This window comes from Aethalodelphis obliquidens, unplaced genomic scaffold (assembly GCF_003676395.1).
Source record: "Aethalodelphis obliquidens isolate GAN/ISIS:26980383/991018 unplaced genomic scaffold, ASM367639v1 scaffold22, whole genome shotgun sequence".
NCBI lineage: Eukaryota > Metazoa > Chordata > Mammalia > Artiodactyla > Delphinidae > Aethalodelphis > Aethalodelphis obliquidens.
The window spans coordinates 21,591,253-21,608,314 of record NW_020837966.1 but is presented as its reverse complement, the minus strand read 5'-3'; the positions used below and the strand labels follow the sequence as shown (position 1 = coordinate 21,608,314).

Below are 17,062 nucleotides of genomic sequence, written 5' to 3'. Positions count from 1 at the left end.
GGATGCTATTTTAGATAAAGATATTTTTAAATTTAAAATTATTTTATGTGGTAGGGAACAATCAAATTACGGATGCATCTTTACATATATAAGTTTCTCTGTGTATAATTTGAAGAAACTATAGGAGAAGATAGTCATTTTATCTGTTCTGATACGGCTTTCCATAAGCTTAAAGCAGTATCACATTATTGAAGAACTTTTTATTTGCCAACTGTGGCAAGGAGAGGCTTAGCCATTTTTCTGTGGTGGGTAATTGTCCAGTGACTGCCAGTTTTCTTTTGTTTTTACAGAAGGCTAGCTAACAATGCCCACAAGGAGCACCACATTTATTTCATTGAAGGGTGTCAGTGAAAGTGAGAAGGTAAATGACGTCTATAAATGGCTGAAATGTTAGAATTTATTTGTCCCTCAGTAGATAAATATATAAATGAAAATTATTCAACATCCTTTTTTATTTATTATTTCTTTTATCTTTCAAGTCAATGACACAATCATTGGAGCCTGAAATAACTGACCTTGGATTACAAATGCAATCGTGCAGTTTTGGGTCAGTGCAGTACTACTACTTATAAAATCCCATGTTAGATGGTTAAGATTAAAATATTGCTGATAATAAAATGTTTGCTCAGCATTCTATTCATTTTGAAAAGCATCTGCTGAGTGTGAAACACTGCTTTTTGGTCACACTACATTTTGAGTATTTATTGCTTAAAAAGAAGGAAAAACAACAAACTTGATCTTGGCAGAAAAAGAAAAGACAAAAAACTCCTGCACCCCTCCCTGGCCCTAGATTTGCCAATGTGCTTCCTCTTCCAGCTTCTGCCTGGAAGCTGAGGAATTAAGCTCTTACCTTGGTATTTGACTTACTGCTTTCTCTTTATACCACCTGGGTTTACTTTTCTTATTTATGACACTGCTGGAGACAAAGGTAATATTCCCACCTGTCACTTAAACAGGAAGCAATTTGTTCCTTTTAACTAAAAGGACAGTTAAAAAAAAAAAAAAAAAGAGGACTGTCTCAGGTAGACCTGAGCCCCAGCTTGTGGTGAGTGACCTTGGGAGACTATTTCAAGGAAGAAGTGGCTCTTTTCTTCGTCTTATTGCATAGTCACTGAAGACCCATCATCTGTGGAAGGTAGTCAAGAAAGAAAACTTAAGGCATGGTGTGAGATGGTGTAGTGACTCATGAATTCACATCCTCCGAACCTGTGACTCCATTCACTTTTTTGTGTGTGGACACCTTTATGGTGTCTGTTGACCTGCGAGAGAGAGTGGAATTTGTAGGCTGCTGTTTTGAGTGGCTCTGGTGACTAATTCATTGTTAATTCCAAGCATGTGAACATTCTTTGCTCCTCTAATCCTACAAGCAAGGAGGGGTGGTGAAGGCTGCTATTGACTGGACTTAATGCATCCAGGCAACGCTGGGATCAGTTGCTGCCCTTGTGATGTTGATTGGTTTTGCCCCTGGACAGAGAACACCTGAATACTGGGAATAGCATTTCCCTGTTCTACCTTGTTCATTGCGGCTTCATACACTCTCTTGTTCTGTACAACATAAAGGGCAATCTGATGTACCACCCAGGGAGGTTTACAGACAGATGGCAACATGTTTGTTTTTTGTGTGTTTTTGTATTAGCCTTAAGTTTCTGTAGCAGGGCTCCTGGAATTTTAGCCTCCAAATGAGATTTTCATTACTGGGGGTTCTTTCATAGGATTTTTAAATACTTTGACTTTTTGACTGTATAGGAAAACAGAGCTTTTCATTCTGATCCCATGAGTATGTGTGTGTGTGTGCACACTCTTGCACATGATATTTAAACTCAAACATATGTACAAGAAATATATAAAAGTGTTCATATGCAGAGCAGAATTATGTAGGTAGTTATGAAGTGTTGGCTGTTGAACAATGTGCTGCATGGGTTTCTGAGTGAGCATCCATCTTTTAGTTAAGATGTAATATTTAGTGCAGCATATGCAGTGCCCCACATGCCTTTTTTATGTGCTTGATTACACAGCAGAGTAAAATGAGAATCCTTAGTGCTGTGGCGCAATTATTCCTATTACGGGAGAAGAGAGAAAATAAACATTCAGCTTACAACAGTATAAGAGAATCTCATGTTTTTTTCTGCTTCATGGGGTTTTTGAAAGCTGTTTGCTGTGGTTTTGTTGAGTTTTCCATTGATAACTGCTTTGGTGAGTAATTATTTGGAAACAGAGTGGAGAGTAAATACTTGTTGGAGAATCGTCTCTCAGTGAGAAATGGTGCCGTGGGTGTTACTAAGATTCCTTTTTTAAAAAATATTTTGGCGTTATCACCCTCCACAGATTAATAGGCACCTTTTGTCTTAGGCATAATAGTTGCAATTATTTGCTCAAACCAGATTTAGAGAACACAGGTGCCAGTGTTCACAACCACCACGAAGATAAGGACAATTCCATCCTCCTTTTCATGCCATGTAGGTATGAGACTCTAATGAATTAAGTCATTTATCAGACCACAGTGTCATAAGTTACTAGTCCTCAGTCAGAGGTAATTAAGTTTTATTTGAGGGCTAAGCAAAAATAGGCAATAGCAATACCATTTATGGCACTGCTGCTGTATTAAATTTTTTTGCTTATCCTTGCAACAAAAGCCCTATAATATTGGTATCATTCCTGCATAACAGTAGAGAACTCAGGGGCTCTGAGAGCTTAAATGACTTGCCTAAAGCTAGATGGAAGTATTAGGGAAAAAAATCTTGTTTATCCCAAGGCAAAGTCGCTGTTCTGCTAATAGACATGGTCCTTCCTAAAGCAGTGGTCGGCACACATTTTTGTACAATATTCAGATAGTAAATATTTTTGGCTTTATGGCCCATATGGTCTGTGTCATAACTACCCATCTCTGCTACTGTAATGTGAAAACAGCCATAGACAATACATAAACGAGTGGGCATGGCTGTGTTCCAATGAAACTATATTTATGGACACTGAAATTTGAATTTCATATAATTTTCATGTGTCATAGAATATTATATTTTTGAATAATGTGTCATAAAAAAACAGATGGCAGTTGCGTTTGGCCCATGGGCATAGTTTTCTGACCCCTGTCCTAAAGCATAAATACATGTTTTTTAAGATCATTTTTTGTCAAGCACTTACCGTACTATCGTGGGCAAAGTATTTTGCTGTAAGGCAATAGAAAGCCATAGGTTGGGGAAAAAGGAGGAAACCTGCACACAAATTACTAAAATACAGAGGCTTGAGAGAGGTATAATCCAATTGAATTTCTGATAAAGTGGGATTCATTTTGACTGGACTATCAAAAGAGACACTGTGTCTTGAATGATAGATTGGGGAAGCATTCCAGGCAGAAGGATGGTATCAGTCAGTTCAAGACAACTTATTTGGTAAACACAGTTATTTTGCACGTAATTATAGGTGCAGTTCTTACTGACAACCCGGAATGTGTTACTCCCTGTAGGGCTGCCTGCAGGGAAAGCTGAGAATGTGCTCTCTCTGTATGACAGTGCCCAGATGAGGCATGCCAGGAGAGAAAGAAGGCCCAGTATTGCTAGACCTATGAGTTTTTTTAAGGGTGAAATTTGACTTTGTGCCAAATACATTTGGATTTTTAAATGAGTCCAAACCAAAGTTTCCAAATATGATGGGTCACGTCATACACATTTCATGTAATTAAAGAATCTCAGATTTACAAAACCCTGAAAAGACAATCTAGCTCAGGTTCTATCTGAAAAACAAACGTGACTTCCTAAGTAAAGCTCAAATTCTGAGATAAAGAGACAGAACTGTGGAGTGTGTTCAGGCAGCCAACAGGTGACTGATTGAAATCCTAACATTCTATCCTAACCTTAGAAGAATTAGACTACAGTAAGAATTCCATGCTGGTTACACGTTAAGTAAATTTGTGGTTCACATAAATGATGTATCACCGATGTGGGGTTGTTTTGCAAAGAGATCCACTCCATGGAATGGTAAAACTTGTGCAGATGCTGATGTTTTGAAACCCTCTTGAAACCCCTCTTGAAAGTAACTTGAAGCACAGAAAACTTCCTTGCAGATCTGGGCAATAAACAGCCTACCAAAAGCTCAACTTCTTTTTTTTTTTAATGACTCTGGTGGCTGTTCAAACAAGTCATTAAAATCCAGAAATGGGGCTTTGCTTCAGCGCTCAGAAATTATACAAGAGATTACTAATAAAGTGCTGTTGCTTATAAAAGTGGCTTTAGGGAGGCAGCTCCTGCGTAGTACCTGTGTTTTCAGTGCTCTGAGGGAGTGGCTGAATTGTCGGTGACCAAGATCCTGCAAATTGCCCAAACAGAAATAGCCACCTAATAACAGTGAATGCCTTGACTGTAAGAACACAGGCGGAGTATTTCTAAGAGTCAGAGATGCAGTTACTCAGTTAGCTTCTGTAAGTTCATATTTTCATGTAATGGATTATTTTGTAGTTGGACATACGTATTCCAGTTGGAGATAGGATAGCTGCTTATAGAATTGTCCTGAGAGTGGCCAGATTCTTTCTTTGATCAGCAATAACATTTTGTAAGTTAAAACCATTTGCAATGAAGCATAAACACACACATTTCCTTTCAAATGTTAATTTACCAAGTTATGCAATATATGCAATATGATGGGGATGCTAAGGGGGGTTGAAATGTGTGTTAAATATAGTCACTATCTTATAAAAGTTTTAAAGACTGGGGATGGAGGAGTTGTGAGTGAAGAACAAGTAACGGTAATATATAGCAGGCTAGGGAAATTGTGATGAATGAAATACACAAAAATTGTTCTGAGAATTCAGAATGGGGAAAGATTGCTACTAAATGGTTATATGGAGGAAGGATTAATGAAATAATTTAGTGGAGTTTCTTTAGACTTCCTACATGACTGTGGCTTCTCATACCTACCACCAAAAGGTTCTCCAGAATGGTGGTACCAAAAATATAGTGAGATGTAACTCATCCTCACCAGCCCTCAGGATTCTTATTTATAATCCATGTCAGTATTAACGAAAGCAATAACATTCAAATGAGTACCATTTTTTATTCACTGTTTAATATTCACTTAGAATTAGGTGACTTGGTAGATGCAAAGTGTCTAGAGTAGGGCCTGATGGTCAGTATTTATTTTTTCTTTGTTGACATTGGAGACTGTGCATGTGTTTGTGAAGTATTTATGATGAGGGATTTTGCTCCATATTATACAGAACTGAGGAGCACTGTTTTTCAGAATAAAATATGTTTCCTTCATTGCCAAGGCTAGGAGTAGTGCGCAATATTGTTTGTTCTCCCCAAGCCTACGGAGGATGTAGCTGGTAAACAGATTTGGAGAAGGCTCTCTTGTCATCACTGCATCATGCAACCACCATTTTGAATGTGGTTGGTTCTTTTCCTTCATTGCCAAGGTTAGTATCATTCTTAAGTGAAGGAAATGAAAGAAATACCTTATAATCATTACAATTCCACTCCCCCCCCCCAAATAATAATCTAGGACACTGGGGACAAGAGAGGATGCTTCTAGACCATGGATTATCAAATTGGGGGTAGAAAATGGAATAGAATAGAAGAGAATAGAAAAAATGTTATGATTCAGCATGCAGTGAGAATTAGTATTATTTCCAGAAACTTTTTAATCAGTTGTATGTGTGTATATACACATGCACACTGTGTCTACAATAAATCACGATGAAAAATAAATCTTAATTGTGGATCAAATGAAACATAATTTGAAAAATTATTTAACTATTTAAGTTTCTGCAACTCTGAGAAACTTTCCCCCACCAACACCCGTAGTTCCAAATACAGTTTTGGGAGTGGTTGTCCTTTGTCCTGCTTTCTTTGATCTCCGTACCTACCCTACAACCCAGCTTAATTCCCCTCAGTGGTCTAGAAATATAAAAGCAGGATCCTTGTTTGGGGAAAGAAGTGGGAAGAGAGATCTAGATGGTGTTTCATATACTTAGACATTTACAAACACAGTGCTGGCTTCTGCTTATGGAGGTGGAGTCAGGAAAAGAGTACGCTCTTTTCTACTTCATGAGATTACAGCTGCAAAAATACTACAAAATGCAATCACCAGTTCCCGTTACTTTTTTTTTTTAAAAGCTTAATTTATTAGAATTTAAGTACTCAAGAAGATTTTGTTTGTCAGACAAGTGAAGTTTGTTTTTTTTAAAATTTATTTATTTACTTATTTTTGGCTGTGTTGGGTCTTCGTTTCTGTGTGAGGGCTTTCTCTAGTTGTGGCAAGCGGGGGCCACTCTTCATCGTGGTGCGTGGGCCTCTCACTGTCGCGGCCTCTCTTGTTGCGGAGCACAGGCTCCAGACGCGCAGGCTCAGTAGTTGTGGCTCACGGGCCTAGTTGCTCCACGGCACGTGGGATCCTCCCAGACCAGGGCTCGAACCCGTGTCCCCTGCATTAGCAGGCAGATTCTCAACCACTGCGCCACCAGGGAAGCCCCCCGTTACTTCTTAATGGCTTCTCCATTACAACCATAGGAAACCTTTATTGTATAATTATTTTTTCATAGAAAACAATAGCCTTCAACTAGAGTCTGATATGAAACATTCTTTCTAAAATACCCGAAGAAAGTCATGCTTGGGCCCCAGAAAGCCTTGACCCAATCTCTTTGGTAAAGAAGAGAAACCACAAATATAACCAGCTCTATTAAATTCTTTGACAGAAGTATACTAAAGAAATGTTTTTAAAAGAGTTGATTAATGAAGTGTTTTCAATTCAGTATGATCGGGGAGAACCTTATGAATTGGCACACTTCAGAGATACTCAGTATAAGTTGGTATAATAGAAAGTGGAGTTATAAGTGTTTTTTTTCTTTTCAAATAAATGAGTCATGGATTGTGTATTCCTGGGTGTATTGTACACATGGCGCACTGCATCTAACAATAGTACTGTAACATTTTTTTATCATGTGGAGTTGCTATTAAGCCATCTAGTAAGAAGGGTATAATTATGGACTGGGTATTACGGAAAGATGTCAGGGAGATTTAAAAGCACTAAAACTCACATTCATAAAAAGACAATAACATGTATTTAAATAAAGAAAGACAGAGTATTATGAAAACATTTTAATCTACTAAGACTTCAACCCATCTCCTCTAAGTTTGTTTTCTCCCCAGTACATTATTTCCTGCAATATGACTGTAAATTGGTTAAACATATCACTGAAATGTAAAGATATTTCACAAATCAGAAATATAGCCATTGGATTAAAAGCATCAAGATAAAATATTAGCTACCCTCAGAAGTATTCCCAAATTCTCTTATTTTACTCAACTATATTACATACTGAATATTCATCCATCCAGTGAAACAGATGACAGCTTTCATCAAAATCTGTGATTGGTTTACTGAAGTGCTAAAGTCCAGATATTTAACCTTAAACATGACTATTAGGCAAGTAAACGTGTATGGGTATGAGCCTTATTGTGTTTTTTGTAGGCACGTTGCAGTGAGAGGAAAAATACAATTCTTGGTTTAAAAAAATTGTCATGCGTTGAAAGGGATCTGCCACTTTAGGGAGGAGCATTCATTTATGTGAACATTTATTTCTAGTACTTGTAAAGCTTAAACAGCCACTTTCAGTTCTAATTCTGTAACTATTGAATACTGCTTCTCACGCAGTTTCTCCCTTTCTGTTTATGGACAAAGCATGAAGTAACGATTGAGCAAATCAAGTAGTGAACTATTAACTTAGCAATTTAAAGAATTTTATCACTTTCTAATGCTCTCTGTCATGCTGTCATACTCCAGATATATGTCATACTCCAGCATTTTTCCTTTTAACCTAATTGCTTGATAACATTTCCAGGCGTGGGAAATGGATGCTTTAGTTATTCCTCGTGTTTTATTCTTTCTCATCTAAAGTATGCTATATTATCTTTTCCCTGTTTTCTTTTAGCATGTGAGTTAGAGTAGATTGAGCTGCAGATGACAACAATGAGTCAGAGGTTTATTTTTCCAACACATGATGTTTAGAGTTAACGTGATTCATGTTGGTTCAAGAGCTCAAAGATGTGAGGACCCTTTCCTAGAAGCCTCTAGCAGATTTTCCTTTACCTCTTGTTATGGGTTGAAATGTATCCCCTCAATATTTGTGTGTTGAAGCCCTAATCCTCAGGACCTCGGAATGTGACCTTATTTGGACACAGGGTCATTGCAGATGTAATTAGTGAAGATTAGATAATCAGGGTGGACCCAAATCCATTATGGATGTATCCTTATTAAGGGGAGAAATTTGGATATAGAGACACACAGAGAGGGAAGATGAGGTGAAGAGACCCAGGGAGAAGAGGACACCTATAAGCCAGGGAGACAAGCCTGGAACAGATCCTCACCTCAGAGCCCTCGGAAGAAATCAACCATGCCCACACCTTGATTTGAGAATTCTAGCCTCCAAACTGTGAGACAAATTAAGTTCTGTTGCTTAAGCAACCCAGTTTGTGGTACTCCGTTATGGCAGACCTAGCAAACTAATACACCCCTTTTTGGCTGTTACTGGTCTCATAACCCGATCTCCCCTGTCTACCCTGCTTTCCAGTCAAAAACTACAAAGAGTCCTAGAAAGGTAACATATCTGGTGCTTTCAGCATCTCTGATGAAAAGGCAAGTTCTGAAGGCAAGGAAAACACTTAGGGGAGAACTGCTGTATAGACAACCGACAGTATCTGCCACAGCTAGTTTTGCACATGGTGTGCGTGTCTGGCCTTCAAATATTTGTTAAAGAAATGAATTATCTTAAGATTGAATTCTTCGGCCTCCCCTGACATTGGAAGAATATAAATGGAATTTTATTCTAGTCATCCCTTGCTTTTTTTTTTTTTTAAAGCATTTTCTAGCTGTAGACTGCTGATGCCAAAACCAAAGGTGATGTCCCACTGCTACAGAGTGTTTCCATCTTGAATTTTCTTTCCTGTGGAATAGCAAGGCCTGGAATTTAGATCTCATCTCACTGGCAGCATATTCTTTTACTTTCTCTGATGTGGGCTAGAGATCCTTCTGTTTGGGTCAGGTATCTCTTTTAAGTACATTGAATATTCCTTTCTAGATCCACGCTCTTATTTACATTCTGCCTTAAACAGCACTACCAACCCTAGCTCTCTTTTTGGATTTCCCCTCTTCATTTCCTCCTTTTTTTTGGTCATGTAGCTATGATGTAAGTCAGCAAGAGAAAATGGGGTATGCTTTCCTCTTCTGTAGGAATTTCAGAGATAACACTGTAGTATTTTAGGACTTTTATTTCTTTTAGTAAAAGTAATGCAACTGCCTGTAATCCTTTGTTCCTCTCGGTCATTCTTCATAGAAATTGTATGCAGTATGACCATTAGAATTGATTGGCCACAGCTTGATCTTTTAGTGACATTACCTTAGGAGCTCATAAAGCTTCTACTTACATTCAAAGGGAGTTATTACTCGTAGCCTCTGGGTGTTTGGAGGGGAAAAAAACCACCTCAGGATTGGATTTTTGGAATTATTAGTCCTGTTCAGAAGTGTTATATGCCCTTTATTTTAGGTTATAAACTTAAAATGGAGCTTAGGAGCCAGGCCAGCATATCAAAAAAATGCCCCCGTCACAAAAAGTAAAGTTTAGCATCAATCTAAATGTTACACGGAATCCATTTGGTTAGGCATGAGGCCCCCTTCTGTTTTCAGCCAGGCTGCTTTTTGCTGGTTATGAATATCTGTATGAATAGTCAAGGTTTTGTCCTTTGGAGGATCAAAATTAGCTTTGAAGAAACTGTTGGATAATTTCCTGTAGGTTAGCAAAGACTTCAGAATCTTTTCCTTTTAAGCTTATATTGCCAGCCGGAGACTAGAACATTATAACCCAGCATCTCTCATCACCGATATTATTCTGGGGAAACAAGATTGAGTGGCCTTTGTGTCTTTTCTGAGTATGAAGCATGGACCAACCTGTCATGTTTGATTTTTTTCTTTATAAATTTATTTATTTTATTTTTTATTTTTGCTGCGTTGGGTCCTCATTGCTGCGCACAGTCTTTCTCTAGTTGCGGCGAGCGGGGGGCTACTCTTCGTTGCGGTGCGCGGACTTCTCATCGCGATGGCGTCTCTTGTTGCGAAGCATGGGCTCTAGGCGCGCAGGCTTTAGTAGTAGTTGTGGCACGCGGGCTCAGTAGTTGTGGCGCATGGGCTCTAGAGCACAGGCTCAGTAGTTGTGGCACACGGGCTTAGTTGCTCCGCGACACGTGGGCTCGAACCCACATCCCCTGAATTGGCAGGCGGATTCTTAACCACTGTGCCACCAGGGAAGTTCCTGATTATTAATTTGTACTTAAATTTTAGGAGTCCTTGGAGACTCTTGAATGGCTGCTGATGGTCTGAAAAGCCTTTAGGAGCCTTAAATTTCAGAAATGGCGGGTATGTGCCTCATAGGCTGTTAACTCCAGTATCATCAGGAAATACTGAAGTTGAAGAAGCGAACTGATGGTTAATTTTCACCTTTGAGCATATTGAGAACAGTGTGGTTTAATGGAAACGGAAACAAACCAAGACTGTGACCACTGGGGTGTGATCCCAGGGGTCTCACTAAAACATTGTGTTACCTTGGTTGGTTATATAACCTCTCTGGGTCTCATTTCTTCTGGGGAGGCCAAACAGCTACCAGGTGAGAAAATAAGCTCTGGAATTAAAATCTTAGCTTTATCAGTCAGCAGCTGTAAATTAATATCTGCCTTATATTGAGTTATTGCTAGAGTTTCTTCATTCATCTTAATTGTGCATTCAGCAGACAGATATTGAGCGTTGAGTATTTGCTATGTTCTAGGAGTTGGGGAGGCAGCAATGAATTAGATACAGATAAATAACAAACACTCATATAAACATGTATACTGTTTACACGTAGTGAGAGACAGCTGATATGTGGTGGAAGTGAGGGGTGAGTAATGACTTGGGGGGGGAGGGGCAGTCTCATTTAAGCTGAGAAGATGACAGTTATGCTGAGTTCTGAATGACAAAAGGAAACCAGAGCACAAGAAGAAGAAGGAAGGTCAACCCAAAGCTCAGCATGTCTGAGAGGCAAAGACAAGGTTGGCAGTGCAGTTGGACCTCAGAAAGTAGGGGATGCGTCAAAGGCATCCTGGGAATAGGGAGATGAGGCTGGCACAGTGCCTGGCACATAAATGTTAGCAAATTAGCTATTATCCCTCTTTCAGAAGGGTCTCAGAAAAAAATGTTTCTAAGTATTTAATACCATCATCTAAAATTTATAGCAGTCTCTAGAGAAGAATTAGTACATCATTTGGGAATTTGACTTTTATTGGATGATGATGAATGTTTGGGTTTTCATAGTGGTCACTTGTAGGAAATTTGTTACAACACCTCTCTTTGTCTTTTGCATTGAAATCACCCCCTTCTTATCTAGACCCAATTTTCCTTCTGTTGGTTTTCTTCCCCAGTTTACCTGCTAGTTTCAAATGTATGCCATTATGTTAAAATATTATTGCTTTCAAGCCCTGTGTACATCAGTTTGTCAGGACAGTGGTGCTATACCATCTCCTAAATGAATAAAATATATGTCACTGCAAATAAATCAGAAACCATTACACTAGAAAACATGCTATGAAGAATCCACCCTCTTTGCAAATTACAGACATTGTAACAGACAGAAGGATATTCAAATTAATAAAACACTGTCATTTTTGTATTTATTTTTATGCAGTAAACTGTTTGAAGGGAAAAAATTCAAGAAAATGACAGCATTGGTTCTTTTTTGATTAGGGACTATTTGATTAGTAGCTGTTTCAAAATTCCTTTCTTCTGGAGGTTGTCCTTTTCCACAAAGGAAAAGTGAGATTTTCTTTTTCTTTGTGACGTTTTCCCCTTATGTGTAAATAAAAACCAGGGACTTGTGGCATTGACATATATACACTACCAAATGTTAAATAGATAGCTAGTGAGAAGCAACCACATAGCACAGGGAGATCAGCTCGGTGCTTTGTGTCCACCTAGAGGGGTGGGATAGGGAGGGTGGGAGGGAGACGCAAGAGGGAGGGGATATGGAGATATATGTATACATTTAGCTGATTTCATTTTGTTTAACAGCAGAAAGTAACACAACATTGTAAAGCAAAAAACAAAAACGAAAACAAAAACCAGGGACTTCCAAGGATAGCCCACTGCTTTCTTAAATCATGGTGAGCAGTAGTAAGGGTTAACTGCATGGTGATGTTGCAGTGGAAGGCTTCCCAGAGTTAGCCAGACTTTGAAGTTTGAGCGCACAGTTCCCAGACTGCCCTCATTTATATCATCAAATGTGATTTCTGAGTTTGGTTATTCACAAGAAGGACTGACAGGAGTCACTGAAAGCTATTATACTCATGATTATGGCTTATTACCGGGAAAAGACACATATGAAAATCAGCCAAAGGAAGAGAAGCATAAGGCAGACTCTAGAAGAGTCCTGAATGCTAAGCTTTTGTTGTCCCCAGGATGTGTTACCATCCTGGTGTTGATGTGTGACAGCACACGAGGAGAATTGGCAACCAGAAAGCTCGTCAGACCTCAGCATGCAAAGTTTTTACTGGGGCTTCATTCTGCAGTCATGGTTGATTGATTGCATATGGGGTTGAGAGCAGTTTCCAAGTCACCTCATCCCATGTGACCAAATCTCCTACTGTCAGTCACGCGGTTGGTCTTTCTAGTTTGGTCAGCCCCCATCAAGGACTATCAGGTGTGGCCACTCCCACCCTCAGACCCAGGTGACCCGTCCTCACACTAAACAAAGGCATTCCTATCAGGTAAGATATAGATTACCTCCCAAAGGCCAGATTAACGGCAAGGCCAAATTCACTGGGCAGAAGTCCAGAGGGTACATCCAGTCACTACATGGACTGGAATCAGATAATCTCCAGTGTGTACGTTCTGAAAAGCTGTGTGTACTTGCTCACTTCACCTAACCACTCTTATATTCAACACTTCTCTGTGCGTTGGGAATAATTACGGTACTTACCTCACAGAGCGTGGTGGAGATTAAAGAAAAGATGTGGGCACGTGGGGTTCATGTGGTGGATTTGCTGCTTTTTCATAATTTCAGTGATTATTTTCAGTATTATGTTATTTTATTATTCCAGTTATTATGGGAAACATTTTCATTAATGTTGTAATGTTATTACTTAGTTAAGTAGCCAAAATGGTTTCTGGGCTTTCGGGGGTTATTTTCCGTCTCGTTTTCTTTGTCATCTGTTCATGGGTTGTCTTTGTCTCTTAGTCTGATTATTCATTCTCTGCAACCTTACTGAGCATTTCAAGATAGGAGAGAAAAAGAGCGCCCCCCCCACCTCCCCGCCCCGTGAATGTTTGTATTCAGAAATGTTCTGGTAATGATTATACAATTGCAGTAGCACAAGCATTTGGTGATGGCATTATCTCATTCCTTTTGAAATTCATAGTACAAAGACACAGGTTTTTAATTTTTTTGTGTGTGTATGTATGTGGGAATTCTCGGAATGTTCAAGTTCTCTTAACCAACGTAGAAACACTTTTTAAAGGACACTTGTTCAGTGCTGTATCCTTCTTTTCAATTTGCTAGTAGTAAAATGGAAATCCCACCAAATATTGAGTGTTTTGAGGTCAGAATGCAAAATAACATTGTCCGCATTCAGGTTTGCAGGCATGGTAGGGCTTTAGGAGAAAGACAATACTCAGGGATTCAACTGATTTCCAGAACAGCTTTAGTTTTGTAAAGAGGCTTATGACAGAAAGGCTTCCTAGACTAGGTAATTTACCAACTATAATTTAGGTAGAGTTTATGTTACAAAAAGTAATTAGTACAGCCTTATTTATTCTTTTAAGTAATCTTATTAATATGGCAGTGGTTTTGATAGTAATTTTCATTCTCTTAGAAGTGTTACTAGGCTGTTAAAGATGGCTTAAGTGATGCTTGTAAACAAAGCAGTGCCTACAGGGCATCTTCATGGATGAGGGAAGAAGCAAAGCCTGCTTTTTCTTTCCTTTTTTTTTTTTTAAAGAGCAGACACTAGTTGCTTGCTTTTCTTCTTTGATTGTAGAGTGCAGCTTGTACAGTAGCTTTTACTTATTACGATTATTTTTCCCACCCATATAGGTGAGCTGCTCTTACAAGGCCCAGTGTTTATCAAAGAACCCAGCAACAGCATTTTTCCGGTTGGTTCAGAGGATAAAAAAATAACTTTAAATTGTGAAGCACGAGGCAACCCTTCACCTCATTACAGGTACAGTGGAATGTTTGAAAATCCAAATTAAGAAAAAACGATGTGGCGATTGTGAACTTTTTTTTGCTTCAGTATATTTATGCTATCGGTAAGAAATAATACATGAAGCTATAGTTGTCTGCTGTATTCAGCAGAGCTCATACATAAACATTTGGCTCCATATTGTATATATTTGATTGATTATTCATTTTACAGTAAGATTTCTTGATTAAAGAGAAACGTGGTAGCGTCTCTTAAGTAAACAATGTATTTTCTTTGATTTGTGGTAAAACAATGTATAGATTTGGATTTACATGTAGTCCTTGGGAACACATCCATTGTGGGGGTGAAATTCAGTGTGTTGCAAAGGTATGTAGCAATCATAGTTTGTGAGAAAGGTAACAGCATCTATCCTTCCTTTGCTATTTTACTGAGTATATGTTAGAAGGTTCATTAAGTATAGAAGAATAAAATGCTTTCCTACTGAAGTCATTTTAATTATTCTTGAAGGGAAAATAAATTTATTATATTTTTTCATGTGAAAGTGTATATCTCAGATTATATAAACAATAACTTGTTCACTGAAAACTTTCAAACAACACAGAAAGGTACAAGGAAAAAAGAAAAAAAAAGTGAATTCCCATCACCTTAAGATAAAAATATTAACTTTTGGGAGATGACGGTGGATTATTTGGATGGGATGGATATTTACTTTGTTAAATAATACAAGATTAACGATTTTCACTTTTAGGGATGCTCAGGGGGCCCACTTTAATGAAGAGATGAATTATTTATCAGTAGCATATGCTGCTTTTGTATAAATGGTTATGAGAAAATGCTTGAGGTACCTTGAAAACAACATGCTCTTTTGAGTACTGTGAGCATTGGTCTGAAACACTCTGTTTACAGTATTAGTTCACTTGGCAAAACCTTTTCTATAACCTGCAGAACAAGCAGACTTCAGCCTTTATTAGTGAAATTCTAAATGTTTCGAGTAGATCTTCTATTGTTTGCTTAACCCGTGTAGATAATAGAAACGAACAGTCATTGTTAAACTGGGTCAGCATTAGGCTAGAAGGTAGACCTTGGTATTTTTGCATCTGGAAGTAATCAAGGTCAGTTTCTTTCAACAGTATTCAACAACATATTTATTGAGCACCTGTTGTGTGTTTTCAACAAAATAAATGCAAAGATTCCAGGTTACTGGTTAGAATTGACAGAAGTGATAGAAAGTTTTCTGTCTGCCTCTTCCTTAACCTATAGAAATAAGAAAAGTATAACATGATTTTATTTTTTTTTGGCTGCACTGTGCGGCCTGTGGGATCTTATTTCCCCGACCAGGGATTGAACCCGCGCCCCCTGCATTGGAAGCGTGGAGTCTTAACCACTGGACCACCAGGGAAGTCCCTAACATGACTAAAAAAACAAGAAACTGTGTTTTATGAGCGAGTTCAATTAACCAGACATAGCACATACAAAAGCTGAAAATACTTTCTTCTTTTGGGGGAAGATAAACTGATCCACTTAACAAGACATGATCCTGGAAACATTTATTCCTGGCATTTTTGTAGGACATTCTAACACTTCCTAAATATATCTGTTTGTTTGTCCCTGAAATGGAAGATTATCCTTTTAGATACGACTGTGAATATTATAAAGAATCCATGTAAATGACTCATGTGTGGGCTGGGTTTGTTTGTTGTTGTTGTCAGTAAAGTTATTTCCTGGCATTTATCTTGTGAATAATTTGGTGATAAATGTGTTCAGCTGCAAAATTGTCAAGATACAAGATATAGTCATACAGCAGTTTATTTCTAAATGAATAGATGAATTATGTTTGTAAAGTTTAATCAAACAGCAAGAAGACCTGAGCTTAGAAATCCAGAAACAGCCTTTTGTTGTAATTATTTCTTTATATATCAGGTATTTATTTTAATTCCAGATTAATACATTTAAAGTGATACCAGGTATTTACACGATGCCATTGTGTAAACATAATGTATTTGTTTAAACATACTGATAACATGTATAAAATGTTGATAAAATTCTGCCTTTTTCACCATACTTTTTATGATTTGTTGTATGTCCTGAGATATTATATGTTGAAATTTAAAAAAAATCTGTATCTGAGATTAGGAGATGTGTGACTGAAATTGACTTATCGGGTTTAAGTCTGATAAATGAAGAAATTTTACATGCTAGTTATTGTTTTAAAATATTTGGTTTATAGGAAAATAGAGCAGACGCTTTCATTATAGCTCGAACGATTTTCTAAAGCTAAGAATTCTAACCAGTATTCATCCACGTCTCTACAAATGGCCCAATTTCGTTCCTTTTTATGGCTGAGTAATATTCCATTGTATATATGTACCACATCTTCTTTATCCATTCAATCTAGAGACTGTCATACAAAGTGAAGTAAGTCAGAAAGACAAAAACAAATATCGTATATTAACGCATATAGGTGGAATTTAGAAAAATGGTACAGATGAACCAGTTTGCAGGGCAGAAACTGAGACACAGATGTAGAGAACAAATGTATAGTCACCAAGGGGGGAAGCGTCAGGGGGGTGGGGTGGTGGTGGTGGGATGAATTGCGAGATTGGGATTGACATATATACACTAATATATATAAAATGGATAACTAATAAGAACCTGCTGTATAAAAAAATAAATAAAATTCAAGAACAAAGAAAAAAAGAATTCTAACCAGTATAAAATTTCACTTTATAGTCATTAGAAATAGAGACCTTGGGGGCTTCCCTGGTGGCACAGTGGTTATGAATCTGCCTGCCAATGCAGGGGACATGGGTTCGAGCCCTGGTCCAGGAAGATCCCACATGCCATGGAGCAAC

The 17,062-nt window shown here is 38.1% G+C and overlaps 1 protein-coding gene across 5 annotated transcripts in view; it reads left to right on the top strand.

The window, feature by feature from the left end:
* The window catches only part of CNTN3 (contactin 3), a 323,859-nt gene that overhangs the window by 102,083 nt on the left and 204,714 nt on the right, over positions 1 to 17,062 (top strand). For all 5 annotated transcript variants that reach the window (XR_003435889.1, XM_027121412.1, XM_027121413.1 and 2 more), the window contains exon 3: positions 14,102 to 14,228. Coding sequence is in view for 4 of the 5 variants with exons in the window: in XM_027121412.1 (XP_026977213.1) it covers positions 14,102 to 14,228 (127 nt within the window). In the remaining variant the exon portion in view is untranslated. The remainder of the gene's footprint in view (positions 1 to 14,101; positions 14,229 to 17,062) is intronic.